At 43.9% G+C, this 23,366-nt stretch overlaps 1 protein-coding gene across 1 annotated transcript in view; it reads right to left on the bottom strand.

The window, feature by feature from the left end:
- Window positions 1–21,637, bottom strand: part of ACBD6 (acyl-CoA binding domain containing 6) — a 100,211-nt gene extending 78,574 nt beyond the window's left edge. Inside the window, exons 1-3 of the mRNA XM_081865184.1 lie at window positions 21,383–21,637; window positions 11,076–11,140; window positions 8,543–8,639 (exon numbers count right to left, since the gene is read on the bottom strand). Coding sequence (XP_081721310.1) covers window positions 8,543–8,639; window positions 11,076–11,140; window positions 21,383–21,622 — 402 coding nt within the window. The 5' untranslated portion in view covers window positions 21,623–21,637. The remainder of the gene's footprint in view (window positions 1–8,542; window positions 8,640–11,075; window positions 11,141–21,382) is intronic.
- Window positions 21,638–23,366: the final 1,729 nt, after the last annotated feature.

Here is a 23,366-nt window from a genome sequence, read left to right as displayed (position 1 = left end):
TCTACCTCTCCTTTGCTAGTTAAAGCCAATGCAGAGAGAGAGAGAGAGAGAGAGAGAGAGAGAGAGAATGAATGAGAATATCCACCACCTTGGAAATCAGGTGGCCCAAGATTGCAGTCTCTAAAATAAGGGGATACACACCTGTCTTTATTAGGAGAACATGGACACAACAATACAGAGTGTTTCTTTGACAGGATAGTTAATGAGGCATGAAATGAGTGTCATTCCAAAGGGCTTTATCTGTAGGTAACCCTGCTGCACTTCACACTACCACATCCTGAATGCCTAAAACAGTGTCGATTTCCCCTTAAAAGCATCCTCCTTTATTAAAATGTGGGTACATCTTAGAGTACTTGACACTTTTTATAGAATAAGACATCAGTTTACATGTAAACATGATAAAAAATAAGCATGCTCAAAGAAAGGCTTCCATTTTAGACTCCTTCTGTGAATCCACCTCTTACAAAAGGATATTGTACCTTGGTCACAGACCTCTATTAGCCTCTATCAAAAACATCCCCTTTTAATATTCTGTTCTCAGCAGCACTCCTTGGCTCCAGTGAAAAGCCACACCAAGTGACTGGGCAAGAATACTTGGAATGATTTCAAAAGACCAATGAAGAACCGTACATTTTCAGCAAACTGTCCTTTCAACTATTTAAGCCATTCAATGAGCTACAGCTCCAATTCATTACAGTTAAAATTCTCACAATAGTTTCCATTTTAAAATTTGATAAAGCAAATCGGATGTGTGTGTACACTCACACCTGCCTCCCAAATATTATTAAAATACGAATGACTTCCTGAAAGAGTTTTTGTTTGCTTTCATTCCTTGTGTCCTAAGCTCCAGTAAAATATATTTTCCCCTTTTACTTAAGGGCCCAACAAGGTATTTATGGAACTTAAATTTCTGCAATTATGTTATTTCATTGTTACCCTGCCCTTTCTCTATGGTTCATGCACATGCACACATACTTTATCCTCACAGCAACCCTGCGGGCCCAAGGTTCCCCAGTGAGCTCTACCGCTGAGTGGAAATTTGAACCCAGGTATCAGCAGTCTTAGAGAGAAGCTATTCACTATGCTGCAAACACCATGTTCAACACAGCCAGCATTTGGGGGCATTAAAGTCTGGGTACAAGCTATAGTACTTCAGGTTCTTATATAGAAGACTTAAAAAAAAAAAAAAGCATGCTGCTTATTGTATATTGCAAAAAAACCTATTCTGCTTGAACTATCATCAAAAATCAGCAAACACTAGGCCAACTGCACATCATTCTACTAAACCATCCCAGACAACCTCAGGGGAAAGGGGGAGGGTTATACCTGGTATATTCAGGATCACCCCCCCCAAAAAATGCCTTGTTTTCAGGCTCACCAACCATGGAAAGGCAACAGTGCCAAATCTTTCCACCACTGAACCACCCACAGAGGGAGGACTGAAGCATCCAACAGCTGCTTAGCTGTTCTGCCCAGGACTGCTCTCTAAATGTAAGAGAAATTTAAGATAAAAACCATGCAAGCTGGTATCTAATAGAAAGAAAGAACTTCCAGGAAAGGTCCTATCCTGTGCAAATCTGTTTATTAATTATTTATTATTATTATTATTATTATTATTATTATTATTATTATTAATTATTATTTTAAGTTTTATTATTACATCATGTCAGTTTAAACTCCAGTAGCTGGTCTGGCAGTAATTTATTTCAATCAACTGCTAGAATGAAGATGACTGCCCTGTCATAAATAAAAGTTAAGAGTCCATAAATTTAAAGAGACATAAAATCAAAGAACTAACAAATAGCCTATAAACCCAGGCCAAATTTTTTCAAAAAAAATATTAAAGAGAGCAACATCCATGTGCAGTTTTACTTATATTAATTGCAAAAAGACATTTCATTCTTTTCTTGCTATATGGAATCTATGGTTTGAGATGGCCCTCAGAAGAAACTAGGAAATAGTTGAGCAGTGCTACTGGTGTTTATGGGTACTTCAGTGCAAATTGTGACTGCAGTAGAGGGGGAAATGTCAGTCATTTGTCAAATTAGTTAACCTATTCGAGTGGTGGGAAAGAAAGAAATGGCCCTGCTAATGTTGTGACACACAGTGCATCTGACAATTTTGCTTGACAGAATGAGATCTGTAAGGCAACTGATAACTCCAGCATAGAACACCAGGTAAAAAGAATAGTTGCTACAACATGCTTATTGATACAGGGCCACAACAGAAACCATTCCGGTAACATTTTAAATTTAAAATTCCATTCAACCTTAATTCAATGACAGATCATTCGCATGAAAGGAGCATATCCAACCCAGATCATGGAGAGATCTTGCCAGAGGAAGAGGCTTGGGGGGCTCCTGCAGGGAACGCCACACCAACTGAAGACACTGAGTAGTGTTTCTCAAACTTGGGTCTCCATTTGTTGTTGGACTACAACTCCCATCATCCCTGACTACTGGTCCTGCTAGCCAGGGATGATGGGGGTTGTAGTCCAACAGTACCTGGAGACCAAGGTTGAGAAACATTGATATGGAGGAATCCACAGTAATTCAAAGGTGGGCTGAAGAGCCCTATCTCAGGGATGCCTCACCTGGCACCCAATAATTCCTCTCACTCCATTCTGAGCCCTGCCCACCCCATCACCGATGCCTTAGGAGCAAAGGCAGCACCATAACGCAACCAGAAGCCCAGAGTCCCTGGAGGAGCACCCATTTGGCTGCCAGACAGCTCCAACGCTACTCCGGAGGAGGAGATTCAGCAGCAGGCAATGACTCCACAGAGGACTAGGAAGAGAAGCTGGTTGTGAGATATAGTCACAAGCCTCACCTTCCTCTCCAGTATTATGAGCAATAGAGACTCTAACAGAATTTTCCTAAGTACCACAGCTGCTGTGGCATCCGGCCTAGTCAGAACACAGGCAAGTGCTGTCAGTTGCGTAGCACATAATGACACATGCTATTCATATAGTCCAATGAAATGGACCAGCTCACGAAACAGTAGGAAAATGCACCTATTGAGTGTGTCCTGAAATTTGCATGATCGTCAAATGTATCTCACAATCCAGAAGTAAGCAAAGGCTGAACTGTATTTTTAACTACAGTATTATTTAGAGAATCATATTTAGGACATTTTGTCAGTTACTATATGAGAATATATGCTGTTTCTGAAGGGTCTTTCTCATGCTCACTTAACAGCAATTAATACAATAAATAAAGGCAACGACGGTTTTGTGCATGAATTACGTTCCTGACCCCCTCATGTGTTGGCAGAGCACGCATAAGCCTGCTCCATCTCCGCTCCCTTTTCTAGCCACTTCTAGGTTGTGGCAATGCACACGTGCAGTTGCACACATGCTGAACATGTGCAAAACTGTCATTGCTTGTACAGAAGCAAACCTTCCATATATTTCGCAAGGTGAACAAAAAGGTGATTTGGGGGGACATTCCACTAGGAAGTTTTTAAGTCTCTGGCATTTTATTGTTATGCATATTTATACATATTTCATATTGAAAAGCTTTAAAAGGAATAAAAACAACTAGGAAGCATTTATTTGGATCGTGCAGTATTAGACAGTGTAGAAACATTATGGGTGGGTTTTGAAACAATGTTAAACACAGCAAGTTTTAAGTAGAAACCTCACCTTAGAACAACTGATATAATTAGGCATGAGACTGACCACTTACAACAGAAAACAGAAAATTGAAACATACATGAAGCTTATCAAATTAAATTTTTAAAAACATATCTGAGCCAGACACCAAAATTAACAAAACCCTCTACATAATGTAGATACTATTTTACACAAATATTGTCTTGCTTTAAATAACATGAGCAACTTTATATATATATAACATGCACGCAAGGGGAGTACTGACAATAGTAGCATGTGGAAGAGCTGGCTTTCTTTGCAAATCATGTATCATTAATGGAGTCATTCTTGTGTTAGCAAAATAAAGATACAAGGCAGGATATAAAAGAAGCCATAGATTAAATTAGGCCATGACCCAACATATTTTCCTTTGTTCTCCTCCCAACCTCTGGTAATCCTGACCAAACCTCTATTTCTCCTCCTCACTGCAGATGATGGCTCGCTGGACAGATTAACAACGTGGCATCTGTTTGCGTGACCAAACTAGAGAGACATGTGGAGTCTGGTTTGCTTGCAAGCTACAGCTTTGTTAAAACTCTGTATTTACCTCATTTCTTCCAGCAACAAAATGTTCTCTATCTTATGTTAATTTTCATCACTGAGAAATTGTTTTTCTTTTGAGTGCTCTCATTTTACAATGAAAAGTCAGAGATGGGCTTGCAACAAAAACCTGTAACTCTACAATAATTTTAAAGACAGAGTGGAATTGAACACCACGCTCTTCCAATCATTAGGCCTGCTTGCCAGGAGGAATGATACCTCCTCTCTTGAACCCACACATTGTTCTGAAGGTTCTCCCAACGCCCCAGAGCCAATTTTGGGGAGTGCGGAGGGGGAAGAGAGGGTGGAAAGCCCAGTTGTGCAGTAGAAGTCATTGCACAGGGCTTCTACTGACAGGGCAGGTTAGGTGAGTCCCACCCACAGGGTTATTACTTAATATCCAACTAAGTTTTACTGACAGTAGGCCTACTGAAAGTAATGGACCCAAGTTAGCCATGCTCAATAGGCCTACTGTGAGTAGCACTAGCATTGAATAGAACCCAAAAGTTTGTATTTTGGGGAACCCAAGATCCAGAACACAACCCACAGTTTTCATTTTGTTTAAATCACAGTGTGGTTATAGATATAGATTATGCCTTTTTAAAATTTATTTTGTTAAGGATAGGGCCAAGTAAAAATGCTTTCCCTATGCAGGAAAAATTCTTTACATGATGGCAACAGAGCTGGTGAGACTGCTCTTGCATTTAAGGCTTTCTAAAGCGGCAGAGAAGTGGCAACCTAAAATGATTAAGATACCTTTGATCTGTGGATTTGGTTGGGAGGCACTGTGAGCCACTAACTAAATCAACACAATCCATTCTATTTGCTATCTAAGCATTTCTTGCTGCAACATTGCTATAAATGCAGCACTATCTACAAGTGTTATCAGCACAGAAAGAAACCGCTTTTCTCCAGTATTATTTATTCAGTATCACGGCTGAAGTTCTAGTGAATTATGAAATTATTTGTCCGTGAAACTTCAAACGTTTCAACTGTAGCAGACATTTTATTTTAGTTGTCTGCAGTGGCTGGTTGTGGCTACTTGATCATACACTGCCCTCTAGAGGCTGTTATACAGAAAGGAAAACGGGGAAAAAACCACCTCAACATAGGATTTATAGGCTAAGTCTGTGTTGTGCCCTAAGCAGGTGAGCTTTTACCACTGCTTTATTTACTTTCAAGCCTGTCAAGTTTCTAACAGCACACTGGCTATTCTCCATGTTTCCCTCTCAACACCACCAGCTGAAAATGCAAGGTCACATTCTGCTTCCCTAATATTACACACACTTTTTTCTAATTTCTCAATAAATCAGTAAACTATTGACAGATCAAGTGCAGAGCAGAAATTATCTAAATACATATTATCTCTCTAAAAGGTTCAAACTTGGTAAATAGGTGTAATCACAAGAAACTATGAAGGTAAAACCACCCAAAGAAATCAGTTGTATGGGTGATATACAAATGCAATAAATAATATAAAACCAAACCATCAACAGAGACAAGAAGGGAAAAGAAGGCGACCACTTTCATGCACTGCTTATGAGTTCCCAGAGTCTGGTGAGCTGCTTTGGAAATGAGATGCTGGACTAGATCAAGCAAGGCACTTAGGCTCTTAACAGAAAGATGAACAAGAGAAAGCAATAAGCATTTTCCATTCCACCTTTTGTTTGGCCAAATACATCTATAACTCCTGAATCAGTAGAAGTTCTAAACATAAAGGGAAGAGGTAACAGGTAACCCACTTACACTATGTCCCCACAAAATTCTAAATTAAAATCTGAAGTAAACAATTGCTGTGAAAGAATCACAACACTATGACAAATGAACTTTCATTCACTATTAGAATCAGAGCTCCCTCTTGTGGCCTAAATGTTAGCTAACTACAAAGCAATTTTAAAGGGCAATGATTTCCAAATAAGAAATCACTGAACAGAGTAGGTCTGGTTTACCAACTTTCCAGTAACTCCAGTAATTTTGACAGCACAGTAGTACAATATACCTTCAGGATATAACATACAGTTTTCAAATAAAATAATTTGTAGTTACAGTAATTGTTAGAAGAAAATAACTGGCTGCGCCAACAAACAACAGGGACCTGCTCAAGCCTCAGGCTATAATACTTCTTAACTTCTGAGGGCTGCAAATTAAGTTTACAATTATTTCATATTATTGCTTAGTCAAGCTCTTCCTGCTTCAAATCCAGTGCTATACAAAGTGCTTTATGCTAAAATACAAGCACCACAGCTCAAACTACAAGAAGAATTAAATCAATTAAATTACAATCAATAGTCCAAAAGTAAAACAAACACAGAGCACAGCAGAATTCCAGAGCAAAACAAAAAACTAAAACAAAAAATTATCCAGAGCTACAGTAATCCTGAGTTAGTCCCTGAAGATGGTCCTTCCTGTTTCAAATGGTGAGTGTAGTGGTTAAGAGCCAGTGTGGTGTAGTGGTTAAGAGCGGTGGACTCGTAATCTGGTGAACCGGGTTTGATTCCCCGCTCCTCCACATGCAGCTGCTGGGTGACCTTGGGCCAGTCACACTTCTCTGAAGTCTCTCAGCCCCACTCACCTCACAGAGTGTTTGTTGTGGGGGAGGAAGGGAAAGGAGAATGTTAGCCGCTTTGAGACTCCTTCGGGTAGTGATAAAGCGGGATATCAAATCCAAACTCCTCCTCCTCCTCCTTTCTTCTTCTTCTTCTTCTTCTTCTTTTCTCAGTTACTGATAGATTGACTGACTTACCAAAGGGAACTGAGGCACAGCTCACCTTGGGCAGGCCCTGTGATGCCCACTAGCTCAGAGGAAGACTTTGAGGGGGATCAGGAATCATCAGGGAAGTCTCAAGTATTAAAAGGAAATGCTCAGAAAAATCTCTCTGTGGGTTTCTGAATGCAGTATTCAGTTTTAATGCTTGAAGTGCACAAATTATTTGAAGCAAAGTACTTCCGAATATCGTGAACCCTGAAGTGACTGTTCCGGTTTGCAAAATATTTTTGGAAGCCAAACGTCCAATGGGGCTTCTGTGGCTTCTGATTGGCTGCAGGAAGTTCCTGCAGCCAATCAGAAGCCGCACTTTGGTTTCCGAATGTATTGGAAGTCAAACGGACTTCCGGAAAAGATTCTGTTTGACTTCCAAGGTACGGCTGTATAGTAACACAGGATCACACACAGCACGTAAAATCAGTTGCTCACAAATTCACAAAAGTATATTTAAGAAGCAATTTTGTAGCAAGAGTCGGTAGGTTCCAAGCTCAGCTAGGCCTACGTTGGCTCAAGTCCTCAACTAGCCAATGGAGCCAAGGTTGGCAAAACTTAAGCTGCCCCTGAAAAAGGAGTGGGGGAGGACCAGGGTGGGGGAATTTAGACAGATCCTAAGCCCGTTCAGCTCAGTCACGTGACCTGGCAACCCAGCATAAGTGAAGCCAGCAAAAAAAAAGGGGGGGTTCGACGGCTCAGTTGGTTAGTTAGAACTCAAACACTACTTTAAAGGCTCCCCCACACTTTGTCAGCCTTAGGTCAATTCAGCCAGTGCTAGCCCCACGCCAGAACAGAGTTTGGATCTGGTAGATTTGACATTGGCTTAACTTCTGCTGAGCTTGCTTTGCGCCAGCTTCTTGTGTACAGTCAAATACCTCCGTTTTGGAATGTTTCCGCTCCCCAACGCTGAAAACTCGGAAGTAAATGCTCCGGTTTTTGAACACTTTTTGGAAGCTAAACGTCTGAAGCAGCTTCCACTTGAGCAGTGCCTCGGCTGTCGAACATTTTGGAAGCCGAATGGGCTTCTGGAACAGAATGTGTTTGACAACCAAGGTTTGACTGTATAGGATTGACCTCAACATCTGGGAAACTGGAGAAAGAAAACCATTTGCACTTATTGCTAAACAAGTCTGAGGTAACCAAGTAACTCCTCTAAGTTAGTTAGCATTATACTTCCTAGCTACTTAGCTTCCAAGGCTACACACGCTGTGATCCACCAAGAGGCAGCCAGTAGCAAACAGCAACCTCCAAGCTGCAGGGAACTTTTTTTTTCTGTTCAGTCCCAGTCAGGCAGCAAAAACAAGAAGTACATTATGTTACTGATAAACCACAGTGCGTGGCTACTAGGCTTGGCAAGTAATGCAGGCCAGTGGTACTAAAAAACTTCACTGTGGATTAGACATGAGAGACAGAAATTGCCCACAAGGAACCCATTTACTTTGAAAGTGTTCAGTTGCCCCAGCTGCAAAGCCCGTATTTGCTTGCATCCTGATTAAAATGTACAAAATTCACAGACCTGAGGGCAGGACATTGCCTTTTATGGCCTATTCGGCTACACAATGAATTTCTGAAAGATGATTATATATGCCTACCTGTGGATTCCAAGTGGGGTCCAGCTTCTTCACAGTAGCGACATACTCTCGAATAGCCTGCTCTGGACTTGTATCACCCAATGCTTTCCAAGCTTCCCTGGGACATAGACGTAAGGAAAGAAGATCCACTACTCAGTAGAGGTTAATGTGTTTATCTCTGGATTTCCCACCTTCAATTCAATACCCTGGTCAGGCTTATATACCATATTTTTCGCCCTATAGCACTTTTTCCCCTCCAAAAATGAAGGGGAAATGTGTGCGCGTCCTATGGGGCGAATGCAGGCTTTCACTGAAGCCTGGAGAGCGAGAGGGGTCGGTGCGCACTGAACCCTCTCGCTCTCCAGGCTTCAGGAAGCTATCCGCAAGCGTTGCAAGCCCGGCGGGAGGTTCCATGGGCTCGCAAGGCTTGCGGGCAGCAGCCTGGAGCCCACAAGCTCGGGGGACAGCGGGGAGGCGCAGCGCCGCCACCCCGCTATTCCCCAACCTGATCTGGAGGCTGGCGGGGAGGAGAAGCTTGCTTCTCCCCCCCCCCCCCGCCGCCAGCCCCACAAGCTCCCCGACCTGATCTGGAGGCTGGCGGGGGGGGGGGGAGCAAGCTTCTCCCCATCGCCAGCCCCACAAGCTCGGGGGATAGCAGGGAGGCGGAGCACTGCCACCCCGCTATTCCCGGGCCTGATCTGGAGGCTGGCGGGGGGAGAGAAGCAAGCTTGCTTCTCCCCATCGCCAGCCCCACAAGCTTGGGGGATAGCGGGGGCAAGCCGCTGCCCCACGGAGGCTAGGGAGGCTGTCCCTGAAGGCAGAAGAGGGAGACGGAGCGCTCCGTCTCCCTCTTCTAGCTTGGGGATGGCTGCGCAAACCTGGGGGGGGAAATAAAATTTTTTTCCTTGATTTCCCCCTCCCCCCCAAAAAAAACTAGGTGCATCCTATGGGCCGGTGCGTCCTATAGGGCGAAAAATACAGTACTTAATTTCACATCCATAATTAATCCATTATAGTATCCATCACTGCTTTTATTAGATTGGGGCAACCTTCTAAGTCACTCTTTGAACACAGGGATTCATAGAAAGAGGTTTGGTCGTTCCACAGAGAGCAGCTGCTGAAATCATTATTTGAGAGACTTTTTTAAAAAGATCCATGGTGAGCTTTTCTTCTCTCTCACAATGGTGGTGAAGTAGTCACCTATGCAGCCGGTAACTGATTCAGATGCTAGTCATTTGACACTTACATGCAAAAATAGTTTCATCCACTGACTGGTCAAATATTGGTCACATTAATATAAATTTAAAGCAAATTTATAACAAAATTGTTTAGCTCTACAGTGAAATACTCAGGAAACGTTTTTCCATCCATAGAGAGAATATAAGCCCACTATGGATCTTAGTTTTTTTAACATCTTAAAATTAGATCTTAATATACTGCTACTGCAACCAAGAGAGACATACTAATTAAAAACAACTGTTCATATATAAAGCAAAATTCAGTGGTGCCCCGCAAGACGAATGCCTCGCAAGACAGAAAACTCGCTAGACGAAAGCGTTTTCCGTTTTGGAGGTGCTTCGCAAAATGAATTTCCTATGGGCTTGCTTCGCAAGACGAAAATGTCTTGCGAGTTCCTGCGGGTTTTTTCCCCCTTTCCCCCCTCTTTTTCTAAGCCGCTAAGCCGCTTATCTGCTTATCCGCTAAGCCGCTAAAAGCCGCTAATAGCGCTAATCCGCTAAGCCATCAATGGGCTTGCTTCGCAAGACGAAAAAACCGCTAGATGAAGAGACTCGCGGAACGGATTCTTTTCGTCTTGCGAGGCACCACTGTTGTTCTGAATGACTGTAATTATTATAACTATGTATATTTGTCTTTGCACGCCAATTATTTATAGTGCAAAAATAGTAACTGAACAGTGTTAAAGAAAAATAACATTTTATTGGCTTTTACTCTATTTAAATGTTTTAAATGAGTTTTAAAAATTAATACACATAGCAGCTATAAATGCAGTTTTGTTTATAGCCAGTGGTGCTACCAACATTTCTAATTATCACTTTGGGATATTAATTTATCCTGTCTGTAAGTGTTCAGATGTATGATAAAATGAGCACAATTTCCCCAAGAAGTACTTCTCCAGATGAGGAAGAATGCAAGACAGGCTTCTGCACATGCGCTGTTAGTGCCCCTCTAAATTTAATCTATTTCATTTAAGTCCTGGGCATTAATCACAGTTCAAACAGGGCTCTTTAAAATCCCCCAAAAGCTGTTTTTCAAGGCTCCAGGTAGTGCAGATTTTTATAAGGCTCCATGGGGTAGGGACCTGCAGGGCAGAACTCAGGGAAATCCTGAGCCTTTTGAGAATGTGAGCTGCACAATCCTTGAGTTTGTTACCGTACACATTTTTTAAATTGGAAAACGAGGAGGGAAGCAAAAAATAAAAATGCATTCCCAAGAGTCATTCAGTAATTAACAGAAAAATGGTAGCATCCTCTAAAGAAAATTATCTAATGGAATGGGGAAAAGTACATAGAAATTATGAGGTATTTCCACTTACCATTTCTGCTTTCCTTCAAAGTCGAAAAACCCAGGTTTGGGAGTGTTGCAGCTACCACATTTGACCTAAAGATAGAAGGGGGAACAGTGCTGGCATAAGTGCTAAAGAAGTGATGATGTATTTTTGTCTTTATGGACTTGCTAACAAAATAATGTGACTTTAGCTTTAAATTTTTTCTAAGAACATATAAATTGTTTTCCCAGGTTCGCCAAATGCAGAAACACAACAGAAATAAATTTGTAAGTTCAAGGTTCTGCAGAGTGAGAGGCACATTTATATAATCCAGGCCTGGTGATATTCTGCAAAGAAGTGGTGAAGATGGAGAAATACTCAGGGCTGGAACATTCAATTCTGCAAAGCACACAAAAAAGCACAAAAAATACAGTTCTGCTCTTTTCTTTCTTTTTAATAAAATTTCTAGTTCTGATGTAAATACGCTTGAAACTAGGTAAACAATGCATGTTATCTCAAAAGCAGCTCACTAACATTTTCAGTGGTTAGTGGTTTAGGGGGAAGTTCCTGGCCCCTCCCCATCACTAGCAGACTTTAAAACAAAAAATAAAAATAAAGGCTAGGTTTTACACCAGTGTGAGAATGCTCTGCAAATTACCAGTGTCCTGGGTTGAGGGAAGTATGGTGTGAGAAGAGGCCACAGACATCCTGAGAACTGTGGCCTCGTCTAGACCACCTCTCAACCTTTGAAACTTTAGTGGCTGTGCCAATTTGCACTATCACCTGTTAGTAAAATAAAATATATTTTTAATAAAGTACACACAGCCCTTCCTATGGAGCAGATGTATCAACAATAAAAAATTACCCATTAGAACAAGCGCCTATCGTTCCAGGAAAGGAATTCCTTGCTAGGTAACAGCCAACAAAGTGTTCATTCAAGCAACCATGTCTACCAGCATCACATCTGTCTAGAACTCTTACAGGTAAGCTGGGGATTGCAAAACCCCAACAAGCCACATCTTCATTATCTTAACTCTTAGGAAAAAAACATTTTAGAAATCAGCTGAGCAACTCTTGTCAGGTCTGTTCACACAGTCAGACTCTGAAATGACCTCCAGTAAGTGGAAAAGTTAAGTAGGTGTTTATGCTATTTATCTTGAACTGCTTAAGTAAGCAGTGTCTTAACAAAGTGCTCAGCTGTTACTGTCATCTTTTTATAGGGGCTGTTCTCTCCTAAATCACAGTTTGTAGAGAAAAGAAACAGACTGAGGAAAAACACAAATGCTGCACTAGGGACAGTGGACTGACCTGAGTCAGCACCTTTTATTCAATGGAGGTACTAGTCTCTGCTAAAGCAATATTTTATCAGTCTTTTATGCAGATTATATGATTAAATTGGGAGAAAGAATGTTGAAGAGTAAAGTCTTGCCTTAAATCAGTAACGATAAAAACCTAAAGCTATCAAGGCTTCTTCTTGTATTAGTTGATTATGCAAACACTGATTCCTGGAGTCCCCAAGCAGTGCCCACAAACACCCTCCTTGCACCTGTTGTAGCCCCCTGTCCCGCCCCAATTTTTTTTATTTTAAAAACATTTTTCAGGGTTTATTTCAACCTTTAACTGCCTTGAAAGTGAAGTGCAGGCATTCGGTCATTCACCCTTTCCCCAGAATGCAGAGTCTCACTGAGCCCAGAGGTAGTCTTCAGAGGAAAGAGGGTGCAGCTGGAGCTGTACCTTCTCTTTAAAAAGCAAAGCAAAGCAGGCCCTGCTGCTGCGTAAGTTAGGAGGCATGGGGAGAGACAGGGGTGTGTTTTGCTTTGGGGGAGTGCAGGTGCATTTTGCCTGCTTTTTTGTATTTCTAAAATGAAGATGCTTTGTTTGGGGCTGGGGTCCCCGCCTTTTGGGGTTGCTTGGGGGTATTTTACTCATTTCATTGAATGCACTCATATACACATGTTGAATGTGGTTGTGCCGATTTCCTCAAATCAAAACAGATTCTATAAGCCCAGGATACAAACTCTAGAAGCCCATAGTACCACCATTATAGGACCACCATGTACGTACTTGAATGATAGGGTTTTTTTAACAGCGCAACAGCAGTTTGCATTGCCATGCCAAATACGAGAAAAGTTCTTCCGAAATGCAGCCAGTGGGCAGCTGCCATCATACTGTAATAGGCAGCTAGTAACGGCATATAATTCAGATGTCTGCACTGAGGCTGATGTACTTTACATTTTTGGAGCATATATGCCCATACCTCACTAGACAATGATTGTTGTATCTCATAAAGTCAATGAGGCAGTCAAACACCGCTTGCAGACTACTGACCAGAATTAGTCTTTCAGAACCTCTCACTAGCCCATTTCCAAACAAAACTCAAAATGCAAGTTTTAAAGCCCTTGATATCTTGAAACAGTATCTGCAGCCCAACCTGCGTGAACCTGCTCAAATGCTGAGATCATCCTCAAGATTGCCCCAATTCTGGAGGCTTGATGAGTGGTGATCAACGGCTTTTTCATTTGTGGTACTTGTCTTGCCGAATGCTGTTCCCAGAAAGGCTCACCTGACACCTACTCTTATGTCTTTCTGGTGTCAGGTAAAAAATCTATTCAAGTCTGTTTAATCAGTTGACTCTGGTTTTTAGTCACTACTGGCATTTGTTCCAATTTCCTAAAATGTTGTCTGTTTTAATTTAACTCTTTTATTCTTCTTCCTGTGTGTCTAGTTTATAAGCTGCCCTGAAAATGGAAATATTGAAGAGACCAGTATAATTTTTTGACTTTTCGCCCTGGTTTGATTCTTTGCTAAATACTGAGTTATTTGGTTTTCTCCTGTCAAACCAGCATTGTCAACCTTCCATACAATATAGACACAATCATTCTGACAAAGAACAAATGTTAAGCGTATCCTACAAATCTGAGGCTGGACAACACAATTTAATGGGAAGGGAGTGACTACCTGATTAACAAGTTATTCATGCCACTAACCAAGGATAGAAAAGTCCCGTGAACCTCAGGTGTGCACTACTATCCTAAGATTTGCTCAGCAATAAGCCTCATTGTGTTAGATGGGGCTCCCTTCCTATTAAGTGTGCTTAGACCTGCAACCTGAGAGGCAGGAAATGAGTAATTTAATTTTTTTCATACTTACAAAAGGGGGTCATATCATTGCAGGAGTGTTTTACACAATAAAATGAACAAGGGCTCTGAGACGTATTTTGTTTTTATTAAATAATCAATAAAACTTAATTTTTAAAATATATCAGATGACATTGTAACATAAAAGGGTAAAATTTTAACTATTCTCATGAATGTGTGAGTTATTTCAGGCTCAAAGAGCCCTTAAACCTGTACAAAAATAAATAAATAAAAATTGTAAAAAATTTACTTCAAAATCAATTTATTTTATAACTGCAAAAAACACCATCCTTATTTTTAAAACAAAACAAGTACATGGATAGCCCATTCTACAACCAAATTATGAAACATGTATTAGTTGTGGTTTGCGTGCTATGGCTTATCGAACCTACGAGGAATAAAAAGACAAAAATTTACTTTGAATGGTCAGCGACCCTTTTCTGTGGCACTTAAGACCATTTTTATACCTTATTTTGAAAGAGACCACAATTAACTTTATTCTGATACCAAAATAAGCCCAATCGGTTGAAAAATAAGCGAAACAGGAGGTTTTTTCTACACTGACGCAGAAATTCCATTAGCCTAAATTGCACGAAAATCAAAATTTTCAAAAAATTCTCCTGAGCCCAATTTTGGACCAAAAAAATCTTAGAATATTATTTTGAGGTTATCTCATAGGTATCTACACATAAATGAAGAATATCTGAGTCGTGAGAGCACATGGCACCTTGGTGATTTGGTGTGGAATGACCCAATGATCACACCTAAGGACTTAAAATTCTGCCTACAGCCACAAGGACCAATGTATAAAATAGTAAAAAGCAGTCTAACAAAGCTGGCAAGTGCTCAAGGGCACGTCATTCATTTCTAGGCTTCCCCGCTTCCCATCACAGTTGGGCTGGCTTTGGACATTTATTTTCAATGTTTTTTCCCCCCTCCCCACATCTCCACACTGTGCAATTGGCAAAAATCTGAAACAGGGTATCACACCATTTACCAACAGGCTTTGGGTTTATTGTGCCTGGAAAGCACAGTCCATTGCTGCATATGAACAGATTTCTTCATTCAGGCCCACACTGTGTTGTAGAAATACTGCATTTTCAGGCAAAACTGCTAACTTTTGTACCAGATAAAATGCAATACTTTCTTCAAAGAGAGCACTTTTTTGCTGCATAGATTGTAATCACACAAATGCTGTGGACACCAGTGTATTCTCACAGTCAGTGCAGTATAATAATCATAATGATGATGATGATTTATTTATATGCCTCCCATCTGACTGGGTTGCTCCAGCCACTCCGGGAAGCTTCCAACAAATTATAAAACCACAGCAAAGTATCGAACATTAAAAACTTCCCTATACAGGAATGCCTTCAGATGTTTTCTAAAATTCAGATCTGACAGCAGGGCGTTCCACAGGGCAAACACGAATCCTGAGAAGGCCCTTTGCTTGGTTCCCTGTAACCTCACTTCTCACAGGGAACTGCCAGAAGTACAGTGGTGCCTCCCAAGACGAAATTAATCCGTTCCGCGAGTCTCTTCGTCTAGCAGTTTTTTCGTCTTGCGAAGCAAGCCCATTGACGGCTTAGCGGCTTAGTGCTATTAGCGGCTTATCGGATAAGCAGATAAGCGGCTTAGAAAAAGGGGGGGAGGAGGGAAAAAAAACCGCAGGAACTCGCAAGACATTTTTGTCTTGCGAAGCAAGCCCATAGGAAATTCATTTCGCGAAGCACCTCCAAAACGGAAAACCCTTTCGTCTAGCGGGTTTTCCGTCTTGCGAGGCATTTGTCTTGCGGCACCACTGTATCTCCCCATGATACTCTCACCATGGAGAAGGGGAAGCACAGTAGGGGCACAAGCCCTGGCTGAGTACTCAGATACACGGTCTTGCCTCCTCACAAATACTTACTACAGTGGTACCTGTAGTAATGGTTACCATCAATTTGATTTGAATTAATTTTATAATGAAATGATTTTAGAATGTTGTATTATTTTATTGTTGTTAGCTGCCCTGAGCCCAGCTTTGGCTGGGGAGGGCGGGATATAAATAAAAATTTATTATTATTATAATTAATATTACCTCGGGTTACATACGCTTCAGGTTACAGATGCTTCGGGTTACAGACTCCACTAACACAGAAATAGTACCTCGGGTTAAGAACTTTGCTTCAGGAGGAGAACAGAAATCGTGCTCTGGCGGCCTGGCGGCAGCAGGAGGCTCCATTAGCTAAAGTGGTGCTTCAGGTTAAGAACAGGTTCAGGTTAAGAACGGACCTCCGGAATGAATTAAGTACAGTGGTGCCCCGCAAGACGAACGCCTCGCAAGACAGAAAACCCGCTAGACGAAAGGGTTTTCCGTTTTGGAGGCGCTTCGCTAAACGAATTTCTCTATGGGGTTGCTTCGCAAGATGAAAAAATCTTGCGAGTTCCCGCGGGGTTTTTTTCCATTTTTTCCGCCCTTTTCCTAAGCGCTAAGCCGCTTAACAGCTGATCCGCTGATAAGCCGCTTCTCAGCTGATCGCTAAAAGCCGCTAGACCGCTAATAGCGCTAATCCGCTAAGCTGTCAATGGGCTTGCTTCGCAAGACGAAAAAACCGCTAGATGAAGAGAATCGTGGAACGGATTCTTTTCGTCTTGCGAGGCACCACTGTACTTAACCCGAGGTACCACTGTATACACTCAGCAGTTCAAGAACAGTGCACTCCATTTCCTGCCTATCACTTGCTACTCCGTCTGTCACTTTGTTCTCCAGAGGCCTCTCTTCCACAGGTACAGGTTGTATCCCACAGCTTATTCATTTCAGGCTAAGAGGGAGACTCTCTTCATGACCAGCAGCAATGCCTAGGATGCTCCTGGCTGCCCCTCTGGGTTAACAACCTACTTGCTCCATGCAGGTTTCTGTACTCTTTTAAGCTCCATGACAGTTATGCAAGAGGAGGTGTTCCCAACCTGGAGCTGGTCCCACATGAAAACCTACATGCTACCTTGCTATCAGTCAAGGCACTGTCCAAGTTCCAATGGCCATGCTAGGGTGACCTAACACTGCACTTGTAGCTTTTTAGGATCTCCTCCATGCCAGACACTAATCAATGAAAGGTGCTGACAGCATTACATGATTTGTTGCTGGGATCCGATATATAGCAATCCCTTCCCCAAATATATTCTGCCCAATGCAATCAGCTAGCCATAGCATTGCGAGGACGCAAGCAGAAAACTTCATGGGCTTAAGGGCACTGCCCCTCTGCTCACTCAGGTACCCTGTACTGTAAGGAAGCAGGCCTCTCAGGGTACCCAAGTGGGATGGGTGCCATGGTAAAGGCATATAAGGCAAAAATGGGGAGTACGATAAGGAGGATAGGCAATGAGGCCTCCTGGGATACTACTGGACAGGGCCCAGCCTATCAGACAAAATAGCAGTGGAGAATGGATTGGTCATAGGTTATCAGGAAGAGGGGTGAGGCAAAAGGGTTGGGTTAGCCCAGCCTTCCTCAGCTCAGTACCTTCAGATGTTTTGGACTACAACTCCCAGCAGTGTGGTCAATGGTTGGGGTGATGGAGTTGTGATCCAAAACACCTGGAGGGTACCAGGTTGGGGAAGGCTGGGTTAGCCCACACATGGGCCAAACTATGTGAGAGCTAGATCATAAAGAAGGGTGATCGCTAAAGAATTGATGCTTTTGAATTATGGTGCTGGAGGAGACTCTTGAGAGTCCCAGGGACTGCAAGAAGATCAAACCTCTCCATTCTGAAGGAAATCAGCCCTGAGTGCTCACTGGAAGGGTACAGATCGTGAAGCTGAGGCTCCAATACTTTGGCCACCTCATGAGAAGACTCCCTGGAAAAGACCCTGTTGTTGGGAAAGACGGAGGGCACAAGGAGAAGGGGACGACAGAGGACGAGATGGTTGGACAGTGTTCTCGTAGCTACCAACATGAGTTTGACCAAACTGTGGGAGGCAGTGGAAGACAGGAGTGCCTGGCGTGCTCTGGTCCATGGGGTCACGAAGAGTCGGTCACGACTAAACGACAACAACAACATGGCTCCCTGCAGCACTCATTCTGATCATTTCATGTGCAAGTTAAGGGGTTATTTCTTGGATTTGAACTTGGATACTTATGCAAGTAAAATGTTCCACCAAGTTACGGCTCCTCTCGCAGCTCCTCTGCTCTCTGATGGGGGGCAGAGGAGAGAGACAGATTTCCCATATGTGTGGATGATTCCTGTCTGGTGCTGTGGCTGTGTGTAAGTAGAAGTGTCTTGTGGGTTTGAATCCCAGGAGCAACTTTTCTTTTGTTACTGACATTTGTAAGTTACTTTGGCATGCATGCAAGAGATGGATGGGGCTATATTCATGGGGCATGAATTACCACTTGTGTTTTCCGGCCCTCTGCACTATGGAGTGAGCCCCTGGAGGCTGCTCTTGTTGGATGTTCTGGCCTGTTTAGGAAGAGTATTTTCTTCCTGAATGGCTCTTGAACCTTTATCCCAGGGAGTCTGTGCACTCTCTACAGACATCTTGTCCAAGCAGCTACGTGAATTATCTGTTACGTTTCTTCTTTTTCTTCCCACTTGTGTGGGTTGTGCTTAGAAGAACAGTGGTTGTGACAACATAATTTAAATGGGGCTTTAAACCCATACCTAGAGAGATGTCTGTGGACTGGCTCTGATGGAGTGGGTGTGATTAGGCGTTGTCCTGCATACTGCATTTGATGCAATATACTGTGTGTGGTGTAAGTTCATTGATTACCTCATCCCCTGCTGTAAATAACAGAGCAATCCTAACCAGGCAGATATACTGGTCTTTTTCCTGGATAAACTAAGCTACACTGAACTGCTTGTGGCTGGGGCAGGAGCAGCGTAAACCTCCACTTTCTGCCTTCCACTGACTCCCACAGGGTGAATTTTAGTTACAATTGCATTTTTTGTTGGTGTAAGTTACACCAAACTCTGCGGACAAGACCAGTGAATGGAGGGAGATGGGATGCAGCACAACTTTCTTTATCCTACCACCCTCTTCTTTGGCCATTTTACACCAGTGTAACTTCCACCAGCAGGGCTTTTCTTCTGCCAGCAGATACAATGGGGTAAGCAACTTACATCAGCTGAAAGCCAACTCAGCTAGGAAGTGGGAAGATACCCCACATGCACACCTGGGGGTGAGGACTTCACCATAAGCCTTAAAACATGCACAGTGGTGCCTCGAAAGACGAAATTAATCCGTTCCGTGAGGCTCTTCGTATAGCGGTTTTTTCGTCTTGCAAAGCAAGCCCATTGACAGCTTAGCGGATTAGCGCTATTAGCGGTTTAGTGGCTTTTAGTGGATCCGCTGATAAGCGGCTTATCAGCGGATCAGCTGATAAGCGGCTTAGCGGCTTAGGAAAAGGGGGGGAAAGGGGGGGAAACCCGCAGGAACTCGCAAGACATTTCGTCTTGCGAAGCAAGCCCATAGGGAAATTCGTTTTGCGAAGCGCCTCCAAAATGGAAAACCCTTTCGTCTAGCAGGTTTTCCGTCTTGCGAGGCGTTCGTCTTGCGGGGCACCACTGTATCTGAACTGAATGCACATTCTTCCTATATTTAACTCTCTCTCCCTCTTCTTCCCCTGCAACCTTCATTGGTGGGTACTTGTGTTCCTACTCCCGAGAAGCTTGCAATCTTTCCTTTCTTTCTCCAGAAAGTGCCATGCACTTTAGAGCGGCTAAATATGCTGTGGTGACAAAAATAATAATGGGGTGGGTAGCACAAGCACAGGCTAAGATAGTTAGTTGTAAGTTTAGTTCTAGCTATGACAAACCACAAGCTAAGGTCAATGCTACACCCACCCACACACCTGCCCTATGAAACTCTCAAGTAGGCCCAGCCCAACAGCTTTCCCACGCTGGCTTCGCAAGCCTGTGCTATCTAACAGGCCAACCCACGGAGATGACGGTGATGATGACGACCCTATCTTCATTTCTATACCACGTTCTGTTTTTAAGCAAAAAATTAATAAAATCTCTAAGCAGTTTACATCCAGTAGCACCTTAAAGACCAACTAAGTTAGTTCTTGGTATGAGCTTTTGTGTGCATGCACACGAAAGCTCATACCAAGAACTAACTTAGTTGGTCTTTAAGGTGCTACTGGAAGGAATTTTTTTATTTTGTTTTGACTATGGCAGACCAACACGGCTACCTATCTGTAACAGTTTACATCCTTCATTAAAACATCAAACAATACAGAATAAAACACTATTCGCAGAACATAAAGCAACACATTCGAAGCAGCACCATTAACAAGAGAATAAGGTATTTTCAAAGACGTCTATTACGCCGTTTCGCCGGTGGCATAAGCCACAGTGGAACCTCCATCTACATTACGGAGATGAGATGAATAAATGGGCGAATTCAGTTCATTTGGATATGCAGAAAATATTTTAAAAATAAATTTAAGGAACTGCAGAAAGAGGGGGAAGGAAAGTCAAGTTTTGAAATGTCAAAACGATTATAGAATGATTGAAATATATAAAAGTGAAAATCATAATACATACAGTGGTACCTTGGGTTAAGTACTTAATTTGTTCCAGAGGTCTGTTCTTAACCTGAAGCACCACTTTAGATAATGGGGCCTCCCGCTCCTGCCGCAGCACGATTTCTGTTCTTAACCTGAAGCACTATTTCTGGGTTAGTGGAGTGTGTTACCTGAAGTGTATGTAACCCGAGGTACCACTGTAAATAAAATTAATAATAAGTGGAACCTCCACGTTCAGGGGCAGCGGACCTCTCCTCTGAGCACAAGAGGGCAAGAAATATATAAAAGTGAAAATCATAATACATACAGTGGTACCTTGGGTTAAGTACTTAATTTGTTCCAGAGGTCTGTTCTTAACCTGAAGCACCACTTTAGATAATGGGGCCTCCCGCTCCTGCCGCAGCACGATTTCTGTTCTTAGCCTGAAGCACTATTTCTGGGTTAGCGGAGCGCGTTACCTGAAGCGTATGTAACCCGAGGTCCCACTGTAAATAAAATTAATAATAAGCGGCACCTCCACGCTGAGGGGCAGCGGCCCTCTCCTCTGAGCACACGGGAAGGGCAAGAGCGTGGGGGGCTCGAGAGCCCCACACTGGGCCAAAAGGTAAGAGGGGGAGGGCGGGGTTGGACTAGATGACCCCCGGGGGTCCCTAGGAGAGGCTGTGGGGGGGGAAGGAGGGCGAAGGAAGGCCGGGCCCGAGCGGCGCCTCACCTGCTTGTACCTGGCGTACAGGTAGAGCAGCTGCTCCCGGCTGGCCGACCCCGCCAGCGCCGGCACCCGCTGCGCCGCCCGCTCGAACTGCTCCATCGGCGGAGGCGACGACGAGCGGCTCCCGGAGTCGGAGACCGGGGACTCCCTCAGCCCCGCCGCCGCCGCCCGGCCGCCCTCACCCTCGTCCGCCGAGCTGGGGTCGTCGCCCGCCGCCCCGTTGGCCGGGAACAAGGAGGCCATGACCCGCCCGGCCGCCGCCGCCTCAGCGCCTCAGCCGCCTCAGTCAGTCCATCCTCCTCCCGCCTCAGAGCCAGGCCCCGCCCACTCCCGCTCGCGCCCAACGGCCCAAGCCACGCCCAGCCACCCCCGCGCGTGCGTCTCACGCGGACGCCCAGGTGAGGCACCCAGCCACTGCGCACGCGCGGGCCAGGAGCATGTAGAGATACGGCTCGGCGACAGAAAGAGCGTCGGACGCTTTTGAATTAAGTCCGAATGAACCCCCGGAACGTTCCTTTCCAGCCTCAACATTTCCTTTCCCGGGGTCACTTTACGCCGCTGCGCCGGCTCCACGCCGGGGAAGTATTATCCTCTTCCTAGGAAGAGAGTGGGGGGAAAACTCTAGCATGCTATGAGTCTATGGTTCCGCGAACTCAGTGGCGGGCTTTGAGGCCTAGAGTTCCGGCAGTGATCCCACGCTCCTTCCTGTCCCCCGCGCGGAGGCTGGTGCATTGGTGTAAAGTGACCCCGGAAAGGAATGTTGGTGCTGGAAAGGAACGTTCCGGGGTTCATTCATGCTTAGGCCTTAGGGGTTTTGTGGGAGAGGGTTGTTGCTCAGAGGGTTATGTGGAAATAGTTCAGTTTGGTTTTATAATATCTGGTGTTTTTATTTGTTGTTTATTGCTACTTTTCTTTGTCTTTGTCCATTGAAGAAATGGAGGCAGTGAGAGATTTTACTTTCTTGGGCTCCATGATCACTGCATATGGTGACAGCAGTCATGAAATTAAAAGACGCCTGCTTCTTGGGAGAAAAGCAATGACAAACCTAGACAGCATCTTAGGATATCACCTTGCCAACAAAGGTCCATATAGTTAAAGCTATGGTTTTCCCAGTAGTGATGTATGGAAGTGAGAGCTGGACCATAAAGAAGGCTGATTGCTGAAGAATTGATGCTTTTGAATTATGGTGCTGGAGGAGACTCGTGAGAGTCCCATGGACTGCAAGAAGATCTAACCTATCCATTCTGAAGGAAATCAGCCCTGAGTGCTCACTGGAAGGACAGATCCTGAAGCTGAGGCTCCAATACTTTGGCCACCTCATGAGAAGAGAAGACTCCCTGGAAAAGACCCTGATGTTGGGAAAGATGGAGGGCACAAGGAGAAGGGGGCGACAGAGGACGAGATGGTGGGACAGTGTTCTCAAAGCTACCAGCATGAGTTTGACCAAACTGCGGGAGGCAGTGGAAGACAGGAGTGCCTGGTGTGCTCTGGTCCATGGGGTCACAAAGAGTTGGACATGACTAAATGACTAAACAACAACAACTACTACTACTTTTCTTATATTTGTAATTGTGTACTTTTTTCGTGTTGTAAACCACCTTGATCATGGTTTGAACTATGGAAGACGGCATACAAATAAAATTATGTGTAAGGTAAAGGTAAAGGTACCCCTGCCCGTACGGGCCAGTTGTGTCCGACTCTAGGGTTGTGCGCCCATCTCACTTAAGAGGCCGGGGGCCAGCGCTGTCCGAAGACACTTCCGGGTCACGTGGCCAGCGTGACGAAGCTGCTCTGGCAAGCCGGCACCAGCACAGCACACGGAAACACTGTTTACCTTCCCGCTATAAAGCGGTACCTATTTATCTACTTGCACTTAAGGGTGCTTTCGAACTGCTAGGTGGGCAGGAGCTGGGACCAAACGATGAGAGCTCACCCCGCCGCGGGGATTCGAACCGCCGACCATATGATCGACAAGTCCTAGGCGCTG

Source organism: Podarcis erhardii (genome assembly GCF_964252035.2).
Source record: "Podarcis erhardii genome assembly, chromosome: 6".
Classification (NCBI taxonomy): Eukaryota; Metazoa; Chordata; class Lepidosauria; order Squamata; family Lacertidae; genus Podarcis; species Podarcis erhardii.
The sequence above is the reverse complement of the archived record's forward strand: the minus strand, read 5'-3'. Positions and strand labels throughout refer to the sequence as shown.